This window comes from Phalacrocorax carbo, chromosome 1, assembly GCF_963921805.1.
Source record: "Phalacrocorax carbo chromosome 1, bPhaCar2.1, whole genome shotgun sequence".
Classification (NCBI taxonomy): Eukaryota; Metazoa; Chordata; class Aves; order Suliformes; family Phalacrocoracidae; genus Phalacrocorax; species Phalacrocorax carbo.
The window spans coordinates 112,874,162-112,891,236 of NC_087513.1; the positions used below are offsets into that span (position 1 = coordinate 112,874,162).

At 38.1% G+C, this 17,075-nt stretch overlaps 1 protein-coding gene across 1 annotated transcript in view; it reads left to right on the plus strand.

Annotated features, from left to right (window-relative positions):
• Nucleotides 1-17,075, plus strand: part of GABPA (GA binding protein transcription factor subunit alpha) — a 29,069-nt gene that overhangs the window by 7,828 nt on the left and 4,166 nt on the right. The window contains exons 5-9 of the mRNA XM_064470164.1: nt 4,118-4,363; nt 9,637-9,831; nt 10,635-10,691; nt 11,746-11,886; nt 13,254-13,446. Of these exons, the coding sequence (XP_064326234.1) occupies nt 4,118-4,363; nt 9,637-9,831; nt 10,635-10,691; nt 11,746-11,886; nt 13,254-13,446 (832 nt within the window). The remainder of the gene's footprint in view (nt 1-4,117; nt 4,364-9,636; nt 9,832-10,634; nt 10,692-11,745; nt 11,887-13,253; nt 13,447-17,075) is intronic.

The following is a 17,075-nucleotide window of genomic DNA, read 5'->3' on the forward strand; positions in this document are numbered from 1 at the left end:
TGGTATTAATGGTATTAAGACTGATGATTTGCATTTAATTCTAAGTGTCAGGTGACTAATGCTAGGTTGAATCATCAGTTCCCCATACATAATGGGTATTGAACTACCTTTCTGGTTTTAATACAGTAGAAATATCCTTCTGGGAACTCAAACAAGTGCTCTTAATTCATGCCCAGTAACTTGTAGTATGCAGTGCTCAGACTTCCATTTTCAAAAGGATGCAGGTGATAATAGTGAAGATATTCATCTTCTATTTTCTTCCTGTGTTGTTTTTTTTCCCCCCTTCTTTAATGCAAAGCTGAGGTGTGTGACCATATGGAACGATCCTCAGTGGTGCTTTTCAGGCCATGATACTTGACGCTTAAGCAAATCGTAAGAAATCTTTCTGTTGAAGGCCAGTAAACTATCAATAGCATGGATATAAATAATAAATGAAAGCTACTTGGATCACTAACAGGGAAATGGACTCGTTATGATGGCAGCGTCCCTTGGAGCCAGAGGGGAAAAAACAGCTTCTTATGCCATTTGTATATTCTTCTTGTATGGATGAGGTATTGAAAGATTGTCAGTTTACTTATACTTATCTTTCCCAACTTGTATAATACGTAGAATTCAGCTAGCAGTAATCAGTCATGCTAATCATTGTGATGGATTGGACTCTCTTATTTCTAAAAGAAAAAGCTGTTATGTCAGTTCAAGTGTTCTATAAAATTTTGATTAAACATTCAAAGGAGTAAACACCAGGTGAAATGTAGTCCATTCTAGTTCTTTTATAGCATTTCATACAAAGTTATAAGTTGCAGCAGATAAAATATCAGTTATGTTTACTCTTTTTACTAGAAAGACCATGCAAAGACCATTTGCAGTTCTCACAATGGCAGGAAATTTGGAGTGCAGCCCTGTTCTGTACTGCTCTAAACTAAACCTCTTGCGAGTCTGTGGAGATCTGACTAACTGCATTGCATCGTATGTCAAAGAATTTGAAAAATCTTTAATTCTGAAGACCTCCGTAGCAAACATTTTTTTCTGTTTGTGGCTTTTAAATTTTTTTTCTTTTTTCTCTTACCCAGGCACAAGTTATATCTGATCAAGGCTTTCTCCTGCCTGTCTGACTATAGATAATATCAGATTAACATTTTGTCATTCTTAAGCAGCTATGGTTGATAGGTGGTTTTTTTCTTGACATACGAGAAAATTGATTCTGACCCTATCTTTAGTTGCTTGATTACTACTTTTTTTTCTTTGGAAAAAAAAAATGCGTTGGGGGGAGGGAAGATAAACTTTTCAGGTTATAAATTCCAGTGCTGGTTATATGGCATAGGTTGAAATTTGTGGGGGGGAAACTTCAGAGGTGGAAGGTCTGACTGGCAGTCTGTTGCCCGAAGAAATATTTTTTTGCTTTTTCTGCTTCCTTAATCAGCTGAGTAAAGGCAAGCTTGAATGGAAGTATATGCCACACTTCTTTCAGATGAACTGTGGGAGACAGAGATACTAGGCTGAAAGGGCTCGACTGAGAGCAGCGATCTCTGATGGTGGTTGGTTTGAGCAATAGGAGAGACACATGTGTTATGAAGGTGGTCAATATAGTTCTGCTTTCTTGTTTGCAAAGTACACGAAGAGGTGGCCCAGTTAACCTGCCATTCAAGTGGCTCGTTACCACGTACACAAATCTAAATGAGTCAAGGCCACGTTTGTGAATGAGAGTGCCTGTAACGGCTGTTTGTGTGGAGCTCAGTTCTGTCTGTTTCACAGACCTGCTAGATTAACATTTTCCCAAACAGATGCTGTTCCACCTGCTTTTTAAATGCTTGACTGACATAGGAGGTTGGTGTCTAGCTGCTTTGAGAATTTCTGAGCATGCGTATGTAGCTGTACTATAGATACTTACACAGATTTGGGGACTATGTTGTGGTTAAGCACAAAAGATTCTTTGGATTTAGGTAGATGAATTCCGAGTCCTGTTTTAAGTGTGTAACTTCACTTGGCGGTGGTTTCTAAACTTTTTTTTTGCAATAACTAGGCTTTTATTTTTAGTATGTAAAGGAACACTTTGTAAGTGTAATGAAACATATTGATTTAGATTAAAGGTGTGGTTTGACTAATGTCTAGTATTAACCACAGCCAGAATCAGGACATTTCGTTGCCTGTAGGTCAGTCTTAACTCTAGTGTATTTTCTAGCTTCAGGCAATTAGCAGTGAAGGGGCTTGTACCAGCAACGTCTGGACATGTCTTGATAGCAAACGTCCTTGAACTTTTGTACCAGTTTATACTTCTGGGTGCGTGACATTGTCCCATTGTGTTCCATAACTTACGTGCTGTCGAAGGAAAACTGGATGTCTGTTTTCTTATGCAGTAGGTAAAAGGAGACATGTTAGAATAGATGCTGACAAAGCCAGTGAATTAATGGTGATCTAATGTTGCAATAGGTTCAGTGGCAGACTGTTACTTCACAACGTTTTTACTTACAAGCTGATCCTCTACAGAATCTCATCACTTTGATCTGCATGTTTACACTATGGATAAAGCAGTACATTCGCAGTTCTTTTGGCATGCAGTTATTTGAAAGACAGTGAATTATTTTGTTGAGCAATAGTGAAACATTCCTCTCTAGAAGCTTGTTTCTTTACTTTCTTTTTTGAAGATCAAAAATAGAATCTTAACCCTTAGTGTTTTTTCTTATCCATTTCTATCTGACTTTAAAACAAGCCTGTGCTACACATGTTAATCTTAGATGGCCTAGATAAAACACTCTCCTACGTAAGGTACTTGTTTGCTTTTTCAAGTTCGTTTCTTCATCTAATCAAGCACTTATTGGTTTTCTACATCTGTGTTCACTCCCTTTATTTCATATTGCTACATATTGTACTTTATGGTCTTTGTAGTGTTCCCCTTTTCTCAAGCTGAATTCCTTTTAAAGTGTAGAGGAATACTTGTCTGAACTTGGTTTGTTCTTACTTATACTACAGGTAAGTGCTCCATTTGTTTTCCCTTAAAAACTATGAATGGATTGTAGTTTTAGGTTTTAACTTCATCGCCTACAGAACCTACCATCTCACGCTGAGCTTTAATATAAATTAGATGGGACAGACATAAAGCAATACCTTACATCACAAGATACTGAAGTTATTCCGGCCATGTGATGTTCTGTGACTCCTACTTTGAACTGCCTAACCCTAGTCAAGGTTTTCCAAGTCATAATAAATAGAATTTTACAGATTTATTTTTTTCTTTTAGTGTGCAAATGTGTTTGATAAAAATCCCTTGAAGAAGTGTGGTTTTAAGTTATTATAATGGAAATTATATTATATGTCACAAAAATTGAAAGAATTTTTTTCTGTTTAGCATATTATAATGCCAATTCTAGACAATGTCAGAAATTTGGTGAGGCACCAGTTGGACAAAATACCTTCTGAGAAGACAACAGAGAAGGTGTTGATACAAAGCATTAGTAGCATTAGTGAATGTGTTATTTATTGCTGCAGAACAGATACAGACGTTTCTTGCAATTCCGTGATCTAGTATCTTAAATGATAGACATAAAACCAAAACACGAATAGCTGATGAAGCTTAAAACACGAGGAATTTTTTAGTTTTCTTTTAACGTGCTGTTGAACACACTGCCTCTTGCAGGGTACCAAAAGAAAATGTTAACTTCTGTGTGTAGACCCCAGAAATATCATGGAAATATTGTAAAGGCTGAAAGAAATGCCTCCTGAATGGGGGAAGGAGGTGGATGTTTGCTCTGGGTTTTTTTTGGGTTTGCATCTTTTTTTTACTTCGGTTCAGTATATTTCTTACAGACCGAAATACTTGTTCTTTATGCCCACGTGCTGAACGTTGTGTTCAAGATATGTGAAATGGATCACCTAAATAGAACAGGAAGCTGTAATACTGGGGGAGGAAAGAGGGACAGCTTTGTATTCACCTTACTGAAGTATATACTGCATAATAGAATATGTCATTCTAATTTAGGACACTTGCAGAAATTTGATCATGCTTTTGTGTCATGCTTCTTTCCAAAGTATGCTAACACCTATTCATCAGAAAGCTTTAAAATGTTTTTGTCATATTTGCACTGCTATCTTTAAGTTTTGTGTTTGTTCTTTCTATACGTAGGGATAGAGCCCAAGTTAAACATCCTTGAAATTGTGAAGCCTGTGGAGACTGTGGAGGTAGTCATTGATCCAGATGCTCATCATGCAGAGGCTGAAGCTCACCTTGTTGAGGAAGCTCAAGTGATAACCTTGGATGGAACAAAACATATTACAACAATTTCAGATGAAACCTCTGAACAAGTGACACGATGGGCTGCAGCGTTGGAAGGCTACCGAAAGGAGCAGGAACGCCTTGGCATACCCTATGGTAATAATACATGACTCTGTGTGTGTGCGCGCGCGCGCGCACGTGTGTAGGTACAGGAAGGGGCTGGGTTCTTTTGTTCATTTGGGGCATTGGTGTGTTTTTATAAATGATAATTTTGGTTATATAATGAAAGTGCTCCAGTACTTCAGAGAAGGCTTCTTATGGTATGGGTAAGTACAATGTAAGTATCTGCCTAAGAGTAGGCTAAAGAGAAGTAGAATCAACACTTGTAATAGTTTTATTAAAATAGTGCCTTTTGCTCGATAACCTTCTTGTCACTGCAGTTTTTAGAAAGCAGTTTTCTTCTTCGTCCCCTCCCTAAAAATGTGCATGCTAGTGATAAAGCTCTTTCATGTGTGTCTGAATTTGAACTAGACTTGGCACTTGGTGGGGATTGCCTCTAAAGATACTGAAACAAATTGTTCATAGGTTGTAGGATGCTGAATATGGTGTTAAATCAGATTTTGCATGGAAAGCCATACTTGACTTCAACATACTGGAAAAAGATAATTCGGAACACAACATAAGTATTCTGGCAGATCATCATCTCTTGAATTAATGTTGTTACTTAAGCTGATAATGTTAGCTTAGAAAAAGAAAGCATCTCTGAATGCCTGTTTAGGATTGAACTGAAACCGTGGGGTGTAGACCTACATCACATTGAGGAGATAATCCAGCTGAGTTGCTTGTTGTGATTTGGACAAATGTACTGTCAAAGCATATTCAGCACATGAAGCTGTAGTATCTAAGCAGACCTGCAAAACTGGAATAAATTTGGCAAGTGGGATATTTGGAAGTGTTTAAGAATTCCAGTGAAGTCACAGGTCTTTGGAGGACATGTAGCTTGCCAGTATTTTGAATGTATTTTTGATAACCAAAGCCATGGCCTTTTCATGCCTCTTCGTTCTTATTGGCAATCACTTCCACAATCGTTTTCATCATGCTATGTCTGTTGATAATCAGGGATTTGACACACAATGTTTGGAGGGGAAAAAAAAAAGTGAGGTGTTATCAGGAGCAGACTGATACTTTTCCACATGCTCTCCCATTACTATGAGAAGGAAATTACTTAAACCTATGTTGTTGCTATGTTGAATAATGTTGTTGAAGCCAGCAACAGTATTAAAGTTTTAAGAAAATCCTATAACTCACAACTGTGACTTTAAAAGTCTAATGTCTTTTGTGTCATGGGAGGGCAGATTTTCCAGGAAAATCATAGAAGTTTATTATGGCAGACATCTCTGTATTGAGAATAATAGTGTTCTCTTGATATCAGAGAAATGTGCTAAATGGCCTTCCTAGAAAGAGTAAAATTTTAAATGTTATCTGAGTTGACATTGACATTGCAGGGACTTAGGTTGAAATAAGGCATCACTAAGTTCTGTGTTATGATACAGTCAGAAGTTTCTGAGAATAAAGAATGTTCTTAAGGTTCTTATGTAATCCCCCAAAAAAGCCTCACACACACACCCCCCAACATTTATAAATATACATCTTAAAATATAGAAAAAGAAGCCAGTTTCCTTCAAAGAGTTGTGAGGCTTTGTTCTGTGAAGGAACCTGAAATCAGGAGGAACCTGAAATCAGGAGGAACCTGAAATCAGGAGGAACCTGAAATCAGGAGGAACCTGAAATCAGGAGGAACCTGAAATCAGGAGGAACCTGAAATCAGGAGGAACCTGAAATCAGGAGGAACCTGAAATCAGGAGGAACCTGAAATCAGGAGGAACCTGAAATCAGGAGGAACCTGAAATCAGGAGGAACCTGAAATCAGGAGGAACCTGAAATCAGGAGGAACCTGAAATCAGGAGGAACCTGAAATCAGGAGGAACCTGAAATCAGGAGGAACCTGAAATCAGGAGGAACCTGAAATCAGGAGGAACCTGAAATCAGGAGGAACCTGAAATCAGGAGGAACCTGAAATCAGGAGGAACCTGAAATCAGGAGGAACCTGAAATCAGGAGGAACCTGAAATCAGGAGGAACCTGAAATCAGGAGGAACCTGAAATCAGGAGGAACCTGAAATCAGGAGGAACCTGAAATCAGGAGGAACCTGAAATCAGGAGGAACCTGAAATCAGGAGGAACCTGAAATCAGGAGGAACCTGAAATCAGGAGGAACCTGAAATCAGGAGGAACCTGAAATCAGGAGGAACCTGAAATCAGGAGGAACCTGAAATCAGGAGGAACCTGAAATCAGGAGGAACCTGAAATCAGGAGGAACCTGAAATCAGGAGGAACCTGAAATCAGGAGGAACCTGAAATCAGGAGGAACCTGAAATCAGGAGGAACCTGAAATCAGGAGGAACCTGAAATCAGGAGGAACCTGAAATCAGGAGGAACCTGAAATCAGGAGGAACCTGAAATCAGGAGGAACCTGAAATCATTCCTTGAATGTTTTCAAAAGATGGGTTATGTTGATACTAAAAGTCAGGTCCAGTCAATAAATAATTATCACAGAAAGGTAGTGGTTCAGTATCTTCATCCTTACAGTTTTCTCTATGTTGCTGCAAATGGAAAATTAGCTTTTAGCAGTCTTTAAAATGTTGTGGCTTTCCCTTTGTGTTACGTTTTGGTGGGTTTTACTAGAGATGAGAAATTCTTAGCTGTTAAAGGTATTTCTGCTAATAGAATCCAAAAATTTGGTACCATTGCAAAGGTCCCTAGGAAGAAGGAAAATATTAATTGGTGTGAGAAATAAAGCCAGAAAAGGGACCAGCAGAAAGCTTGGAAACCGTGGAATTGGTTAGAGAAAACAATGATTCATGTTACCTTGCAGATTATGTTCTGTCAATGAGAACAAATTAACAGCTTTTTGATGAAACTTAACTGCTGATAACATTTTGAAAACCAAAATCCTTTTGGTGTGGCTTTTCCCAAAGGATTACATTGCATGGTTTTGGGTAGCATCAGTGAAAAATTATGCAATGTTACCGGCCTTTATTAAGCAAAATGGAATTTGGCTCCTAGATAATGTTTATAGACTTGGAACGCTTTGCTTTCTTTTTTTTTTGCTTAAAATAAAACCTTGTCAAGGTGGCATCTGTTTGTGATATCGTAACTTAAATATACATAACTGTTCTGCTCCTGTTTTTTGCCCTTGAGACAGTGGAAGTAAATATCCCTGCTTTAGTTTCCATTTCCAGTTCATACTCATTGACATGTTTTAATATATTGCTTACAGATTTAACAAAGTTTTGAAGAAGATGTTTAGATTTACCCATCCTCTGTCTAGCTTCTTCAAACTAATACTCCTTGAAACAACAGACTTTTTATGTTAAAATGTCTTGACTCAACAAATAATGTATTGCATGTATTTTGAGCTGATTATTTATTACCATTCCTGTATGTTCCTCTGCTGTGTGAGTTGTCTATACTTACGTGTTTGGCATTGGCATTTAAGTGATATGGATGTTGTGTTCTGTTGAAATGTCAAACAGGCACCCCAAAACTTGATGCCATGGCTTGTCCGATTCATATACAGGCGTGCACTGAGTCCTATTGTATCAAGTCTTAGTTTAAAAGTTTGTTTAATGTGGTCTATCTAGATGTGGTGTACTACACTTACTGCGCGCACTAACGCTCTTGTGCATGTTTATTAGCCCACCCAAGTGGTGGGTTGACCCCAGCTGGCAGGTGAGCGGCCATCCAGTCAGTTGCTCACTTCCCCTCCAGAGGCATGGGGGAAAGAATCAAAAGGGCCAAAGCAAGTTTAAAAAAAAAAAATTTGTGGGTCAAGATAAAGATAATTTAATAAGCTGTCCTGGCTGTGGCCCCTCCCAATTTCTTGTGCACCCCCAGCCTACTTGCTGGGATGGCTGAGTGAGAAACAGACAGCCTTCTGTCGGATTCCAATAGTCTCTGACCAAGTTCTTTTAGATATTCCGTGTTTGGAGAGTGTAAAGTTTAATATCAAATTTACTTGAAGATGGTTGATGTTACATGAGATTTCTGATTTAGCAGAGTGATACAAATTATGCTAAAAGCACAATACAACAGTAAGTTACGCTTAGAAAAATAGAGCAATTGCAATACACTGTTGAATCACAATGCCAAAGTGATTCTCTATATAATACACTCACCATCATGATGTTGGGTGTCCCCAGTTGCCAGGAAGAATATGTGGGTTGAAACCAGCCCAAGCCCATTTCTTTCTTAAAAATTTCTTTGTTACTTGTCTAGTTTGTGTATTCTATGTTGGGCTGAGCTATGTATTTGCTCCCCCCATGCTGGTGTGGCTGACTCAGGGAGACCTTTATACCACCAATTGTTTCACTCAGCTGTTAGTAGCTGTTTATCTAAAACAAAGGCCTCCGCCTCCTTTTTATTGAGATAAAGTCAGCTTCTTTGCATTATTCTCTGAGCTGTATGGGCACTTCCTTGCCCATCTCCTGAGCCTTTTTCCATTTCAGGGGACTCACTTCCCACCTCTAGGGCTTTAGTTGCTCATGCCTTGACTCTGTACAAGCACTGCTCAGCAGTAGCTAAAAAATCAACACATTACCAAGACTCTTCTGGTCACCAACCTAAAACACAGGACCATGTGGGTTGCTATAAAGAAAATAATTCCATCCCAGCCAAACCCAGTATGATCGTGATTTTAAATAGTTCAGAAACTGGGATAATGTGAATGAGTTTAAAATGTAAAATTTCATCATAATCAGATGCTGATCAGCATATTTGGGGAAGAGCATCCTGGTGTGAGAGAGACTACTCACTTTGAAATTAAAGACCTATAGAAAAAGAAAAATAATTATTTTCTGTGTTTGAGAAATGTCAGGCATAGTTCTGATGTAGAAGCTTTTGCTAAAGAAAATCCCTTTTTTGCCCTTTGCATTTCCCCACCAAGCAACACCACTCCATTAGCATTTTAAGAGGAGTCAAACTTTCCATCCAGTCAGATTTGGTCATGGTAACTACACTTCTTGACATTATGCATTGTCTTTTACAGAAGTTGTTATATAATTGAAAGCATACCATCGCTGGACTTCAACCGAATAGCAGCACTGACTGGCCTAGAAGCAGGCCCTTCTTAAAAACTAAACAAATAGAGAGATAACAAGAACCCCCTAAATAAAGTTTTGTAAAAGGCCTTCAGGAAAGGTCATACAAAAAATGAACTCTGCATTATGCTTGCTTGAATGCTGTGGATCAGTAGCCACTTGTATTTCATTCTTGTTGTCAGTTATAGTGAGAACTAGCTCTGTATCTTCAGCAAGGAGGAACCTTGCAGTATATAATGACTGACTTGCAGTTTTGTCTCTCTTTTCCCAGATCCAGTGCAGTGGTCGACAGACCAAGTGCTCCACTGGGCGGTGTGGGTGATGAAGGAGTTCAGCATGACTGACATTGACCTCAATGCGCTCAGCATTCCTGGGCGGGAGCTCTGCATCCTCAGTCAAGAAGAATTCTTCCAGCGTGTGCCACGGGGAGAAATCCTTTGGAGCCATTTGGAGCTTCTTCGGAAGTGTATGGGAGATTTTTCTGTAACTGACTTCACTTATTCCCCCTCCCCCTTCTCTCTTCCCCCCCCCTTCTTTAAAGATGAAAGCAACTGTGAGCAGTTGTTTTTCCTTCATTTAATATTGGCAGTAAAAATGAGGGCATCAATACAAGATAACAGGAGGTATTAGTGAGAGTGTCTGCTGTTATGAAGCATGTCTGCATACTAAACACTGCTTGCCTGTCTTTCATCAAACTTTATAGCTAATAGGGGGGAAGTAGTGACTGATGATTCCTCCTTTGTTTTAATAAAGATTTTTAGTTTGTGCATCTCCTGAATTTGACGGTTTTATAATTAAATATTGATTTTGAGTTATTTAATGTACATCTCTGTGTCATAAAGAAGTGAAGGTTATTAAGCATGGGCAAGGAAATCCTTAGATTGTACACAACACAACCAATAAGGGATGCATTGTATGTGTGTAATACAATAATTTATATGTGCATTTCAGATTTACCATGCTTGGATGTAACTTGGCAGACTGAAAACTATTTCCATCTTCATTTACATGACACAGCTAAAGGGTTTAGGGGATGGAGAATGCATAAGACACCTTGAAATTCACCATATGCATCTTTGTTTCTAAAAATTGAATGACAGATGTTAAATGTCTCTAATCATAAGACTATGACCTTGCAAGATCGTCTCTTGCAAACTGATACCAAATTTTGACTTTTTTCCTCTCTGAAATATGAAAGTTTTTGATCTTCAACTGATCTGAAATTTGTGGGTTAGTTAAAAACTTAGTATACTTTTTTCTATTTTGCAGATGTGTTGGCTAGCCAAGAACATTCTGGAGAAATAGCAACTGTTACTATTGATCAGCGTAAGTACCTCTGCCAGCAGTTAATTCACACAATTAACTGTTTGCAAGCTTAGCGCTCTACTTTGGTTCAACGCTGTAATAGTACAACATTTAGGAAAACTACTCTCTTGAGTGATTTCCTTGGTGAGGGGAGCAGGGCATATTTTAAACTTCAAAGCAAAACGTTGGGTTTCTCGATATTTTGTTAGTGGCTGGAATGTGGAGTATGACCTGAACTATGGAAGTTTTATAACCCCTATTTTGGATGATAGGTTTTCCACTCTCTTGAGAGAAGCTCTCTAGGATACATACTTGAGCTCTTGAGCTGTTCTGGGTTTTTTAGGTTATATATTGCATTAATGAATAGATACATTACAATGTTACTCTTTCAAAAGAAAGCGTTCCCAAAAACTGAGAGAGGGAGTGTGGAAGAGAGGACTTGCTTAGAAACCGTAGTAAAAAAAATACATTAAAGTAACCTTCCAGTTATTTGAAACTCATTCTTCCAGCTGAAGCAGTGGCATCAATTATTAAAATGAATCAATTTTCTGAAGAGTTGGAAGCAGCTTATATGTTAAATAGATAGACCATGTATTACAGCCTGGGGTTGTGTCTAGTTAAAGCCACCTAGAGTGGGGCATTTGCATCTTCTTATACCATTGCAATAGAAGGATATTTAATTGCTGTTTGAATGGCAGGTATGGAGGGTTGTACAGTGGCTATAGAGAAAAGTGCATTAGGGTAGATCATATGGAAACAGCATAAAGATGAAAATGAAGGCACGAGAGGGTTTTTTTTGTTTCATGGAAGCATGTAATACACATGATAGAAAACTAAAGCTGATGTTTTATCTGTAATGCAGCATCTCTACTATGAGTCTAACACCACAGTTTCCACTGTAAGAGGAAAAAGGTCTTTAAATGATTCTTAGCATTGTGACTTGTACAGTGTGTCGTCTTAGCAAAGGAAAAAACTAGTTCCTAGGTATTATGATAATGCAGGTAATAAATAATATATACCTATTTCTGTACCAGCAGTTTATAATTGACGTTCTGCAATGTTCTCTGCTTTACAGCTGTGCAAATTATTCCAGCATCTGTACAGCCTGCTACCCCAACCACCATTAAAGTAATAAACAGCAGTGCAAAGGCAGCTAAAGTACAGAGAGCTCCAAGGATCTCTGGGGAAGACAGAAGTTCCCCTGGGAACAGAACAGGTATTGTCTCCATTATTTTCAAATGCAGATGCAGTAAACACTTATCGTTAATTTGAATTACAGCATTGTAGAACATATCTTTGTCGCTAAATGTGAGGTTTGTAGAAGTCTGTGTGGTATGAAGGGGACTGTAGCTACAAAATATATCATGAGAATGTGCAGACCTGGCAGGTCAGTTAGCTCACAGAGGCACTGTGTTAACATGGCGCCACAGCTTTTGAGTCCTGCATGAATAAAATGCATAAAATTGTTTCTCTTCCTATCGTTTAACAGTCTGTCCTCTCAAACCACTGCATAGCATTTATTCAAGCTTTTAACTCCTTTCCACTCTCCATTTGCAGAAAGGGGAGAAGATAAATTGTTGTAGAATCCTAGCGTAGCTACCACTTGCTCTAGTTGTTCCTCTCTTCATCCTTGTCCTGCCCCCCCAGTTTGGTGACTTTAGAATTTAGCAAGTTTCAGATTTCTTGTTTTGTGAAACAAATGCACCTCTGGAAAACTGCACACTAAACCTGCAGTTTATTTTTGGAATTACTGTTATTCATACATAATCTGATTATTAATAACTCATCTTAATTTCTTTATCTTTTTCTTGCTGTCCTTTTTGCTTTGGTTCTCTCCACTGTTGTGAATTTTTCTGTTAAATCCTTTCTTCTCCTTTCCCTTGAATTTTAATTTGTTCTAGACTCTTCATAGAAGTCTATTATGTTGTCATTCAGGATTCTTAGGCTAAGATTTTATTGGCTGACATCAGTGGGGAATACTCTGGGTTTTCCCCTTTAGACATTAGTTCTGCTATCCGTATCTCATTGAGAATTTAGGAATTTAACTGCAGGTACTTGAGTAAAAAAGGAATGTTAATGATTGGATATGAAAGATGTTATACTGACAAAAGCTGAAGTTTGGGGCGTTTTAAATTTCCAGTATTTCATGTTGAAAATTGAAGACAAAACTTATTTTTAAAAAAAAAAACCAACTTTTATTACATATATATGTGTGTGTGTATGCCTGAAAAGGAATAAGTAGCTCTTGCTAAATCTGTTCTATTTTAGGGATAGATATGTGTCTAAATGACTATGTGTAGCGCTACGTAACTTTTTTTTTGTAAGTTTTAGGGACACATTTATGAGAAAATCTTGATTATTTTGCTTCTGTATTCATCAGTTTCATTTTCAATAGTTTAATACTGATGACAGCAGGAAGATCTTTACAAAAGAATAATTAGAAGTAGTTAATTAAATGCAAGTTTTCCTTCCATTGTATATTCTGTGTTGGTCTGCTTTAATATACTGGTTGAAAATGTTTAGTTATGAGGGGAACATAAAAAGGACTAATTGAGATGGATCTTGTTATCGCTATTTCAACAGGAAACAATGGCCAGATCCAGCTGTGGCAGTTTTTATTAGAACTTCTCACTGACAAAGATGCTCGGGACTGTATTTCTTGGGTTGGCGATGAAGGAGAGTTTAAATTGAATCAACCTGAACTGGTTGCACAAAAATGGGGGCAGCGCAAAAACAAACCCACGATGAACTATGAGAAGCTTAGTCGGGCTTTGAGGTAAGAAACTTTAGGAACTGATCAGGTACGAAGTGATTTGCTTCCACTTGGCTACTTTATTCTTAACTATCATAATGCAAGACTTGTGGCTTTTTTTTTAGTAAAGGGATAAACAGATCCTCTGAAGCTGCTCCTTCCCATCAGATCATACTGAGGTGTTGAAAAGACGTGTAGATGTGGCACTTCAGGGTATGGTTTAGGAGACGTGGTAGTGTTGGGTTAATGGTTGGACTTGATGATCCTAGAGGTCTCTTTCAACCTTAATGATTCTATGATTCTATAGTAGTCTCAGGGGCAAGGTATTTGTTGGGGGTTTTTCTTGTTTTTTAAGAAGCTAGTACAATAACTTCATGAAAACGTATTTTCTTTTTTCAAGATCACTGAACACTGAAATCATAGTTAATTTGGGTAGCTCACTTTCAGAAATATATTTTTTTGATGTATCTTCAGCATTTACACTTTCAGTAGTGTGCCAAACAATCTTGATTTTTGGTGAAAGATACAGAAGTATGTGAATACTCTGGGCTTTTTTTTTGTATTTTACAGTTTACTTGTTAGTGTTTCTGTTGCTTTTGTTATGGTACAAAGTGGATACTTTTCTGTAATTATATAATCGTTAGTCGTTTTCTGTATGTAACAATTTTTTTGTGTATGTAACAAAACTTCTTCTAAGTTCAAATATTCATTGATCGGTTCCATTGTCCTTACGGTAGAGATGTTAAATTGAAAAATACAGTTGACAGATAAGTTTCAATAGTTGTTGTGATTCCAACATAGTGAACTGAAGAAATGGAAGGGTTTCAGGATGTCTTCATTCCGTCGTGGTTTTGTAGTTTGACGTTGGTAAGAAGGACTTGTATTATTGAATCACTGTAGGTGATGTGCTTGGGGAGGGGGAAGAATGCAAGTTCCTGGATTGTAGAATTTTCTCCTTGATTACTTTGGCCTCTGGAATCATTTGAAGATTCATGCAAGTTCTCTGAAATCATAAAGATCGAACTTCTAATTTCTTATTCTGATAGGTTAAATCTATTTCTCTTGATTAGTTTTCAGGAAAGGTATTTATTGCCTAATCCTGCAAATTATATAAGGAGTTTTAGGAACTCTTTATATGAGTGAAGTTGTATATTGGTTGAAGTCTGAGACGTAAGATTTACTTTTCACCATTTCCACTTTTGGCTGCATTGGGTTTGGTTTTGGTTTTTTTTAAAGGAAGTAAACTCATCTAGCATTGTTTAAAAAAAATCAACTTCTATTTAAAAATACCTCTGTGAAAAATGATGGTAAAGTTACTGTATTCTGGCTTTCTTTAGTCTTTTAGGGAGGATTTAAATAACATCAGTATGCAATATGCTGAAAGAGTACTTTAACTGGGGGAGATGGAAGTCTAGAAGACCATGAATCACATAGAGTCAGTAAAGAATCACTGCTCCATATCTCATTTACATGAACAGGAGGCATCGGAAGAAACTGGCAGGCATCGGATACACAGCTTAACTATACCCTTTTGTTTGTCTTGTAACTTCTTTAGGCACAGCATTGTGGGTGCCAGAATTATTTTAGGGGTTTGAGAGGAAAGTGGAGCGATTAATGAAAAAGAAATATTTTGAAGCATGCTAGGTATGGAAAGATGCAACTTCCAGAAGTTCCTAAGCCTCAGATCATTGAAAGCAAGGAAGAGCATTGATATATGCTTACTCTAATGATTTTTCTTAGGTGTCCTCTTGTGGGCATCAATATCCTCTTCTAGATAGATCTTTAGTCTGGTCTTGTATGGCTGTTCTTTCATTATTTATATATTAAATTACAATGTTACTTTTATGGTAGGATCACGGAATCCCTTGGGTGGGAAGGGCCTCAGGAGGTCTCTGGTCCAACCTCCCGGCCAAAGCGAGGCCTTTCCAGTAGAGCTGCTCCCCAGCCTGTACTGTTGCGATACCATTCCCGTATTTCCAACCTGTTTTTGTGAACCTATGAGTTTGTGTACTGAAGGTGTATGTGAAAACTTTCTGGAACATAAAAATGATGTAAATGATGCTGATGGTTTTTGGGTTTTGCCAACAAACTCTGCAGAAGATGTCAAAGGCAGCTGAAGAACTTTAGAATAATGTTCTTATCAGTGGGATATTAAACAGATGTCTGCACAGTAATTTGCATAAATCACTATTAGAGGAGTTTTGCATTTATATTTTAGTCACAGAATTACAGAAATCACATTCCTTAAAACGTTGCCATTTTGGCAGCTGCATCAATATTGACATGTTTTCTAACACTTGAATGTCTGAAGGGATATTTAATGCCTCTTGCTACTCCCATGATAAACACTGTTGCCAAGCTAAAGTTTTACTAAATGGTAATATGTTTTGTTTGCTACTCCACTGAAATTAGTGTATCAATTGTTGGTTAATACAGAAAACGACATTGAAATTATTGAGAACTGTGGTAGCTCTTCTACCCAGCTGTAGGAAGGCAAGGCAGTACGGAAACTAGGGCAGGGTGAAAAACAGAAGAGCAGCTTTACAACATCTGCTTAGTTATCCAGTAGGGAAGTGAGACTTGAAGAAAAAGAATTCATCTCCTGTATTATTCTGAAACAAAGTTTTCATGTGACTCGGAACATTCCAGTAACTAAGGTGTTATAAAGTTGCATCGGTATTTACTTATTTTTACCTTTCTACATTTTTGAATAAACCAATGCTGTAATCAGAAACGCATTCAACATAATACTGAAAAAATCCTCTCGCCACATTGCCGCAATTCTAACTTGAGAGTTTACCACATCTTGTGCTAGAATCTTGCATGGATTTGGGCCCTTGCATAAATGCAGAATAATTTCTTGTGGTCCTTTTCCTTTCTGATCATATCAGTAATGCAGCCTAATGATTTGAAGAAATCTATTGAGTTTTCTACAGCATTATTTTGAGACAGGCATTACTCTACAGGATTGTACAAAAAATGTAAATGCCTATACAGAGTTAAATAACTTTTAAAGTTTTGGCCGCTGACACTTGATATATGACACGGCACATTTTACAAACTCTTGCTGTCTGCGGATGCTTCATATTGATCCAGGTGAGCACAGCTCCCAGTTCCAGAGTTTCTCTATGTCCAGTACCCTGTCACATTCAACACGGATGCCTGCCCAGTGGTCCCGCACTCTGAACTATACTGTTTTTCTCTAAGCTATACTGTACTTCATGCACAAGGGATACACCAGAATATCGCTCATCCTTTCCCAATTCTGCGCAGTGCTGCAAGACTGTGCTTCAAAGTTGAACATAAATTACCATCCCACCTCCTAGGTTACAGGGTTCATCTCACCTGTTAGGACTAAACCTCACTGCCTCACTAGGAGGCTGAATGTGATGGCACTATAAAGCAACAGATCCTTCAGCTGGTGCAAGAAGGTGCTTTGGAGGATAGGGCTGGCACAGAGATGTGCTGGGTGGCAGTGGAGTAGTGTTTAAGAGCAAGCACAAGGATGTGGAGAAGAAAATGGAGGGGAGTTGAGGGAGGCACAGGTGTTACCATGGGGGGTGGAATGAGGAGAAGAGGACTGAAGAGGCGGCTTTTATATAGCTGTATGTCGTTCAGGAGAAAGGTGAAGGAGAGCTTTGGCAAACAAACTA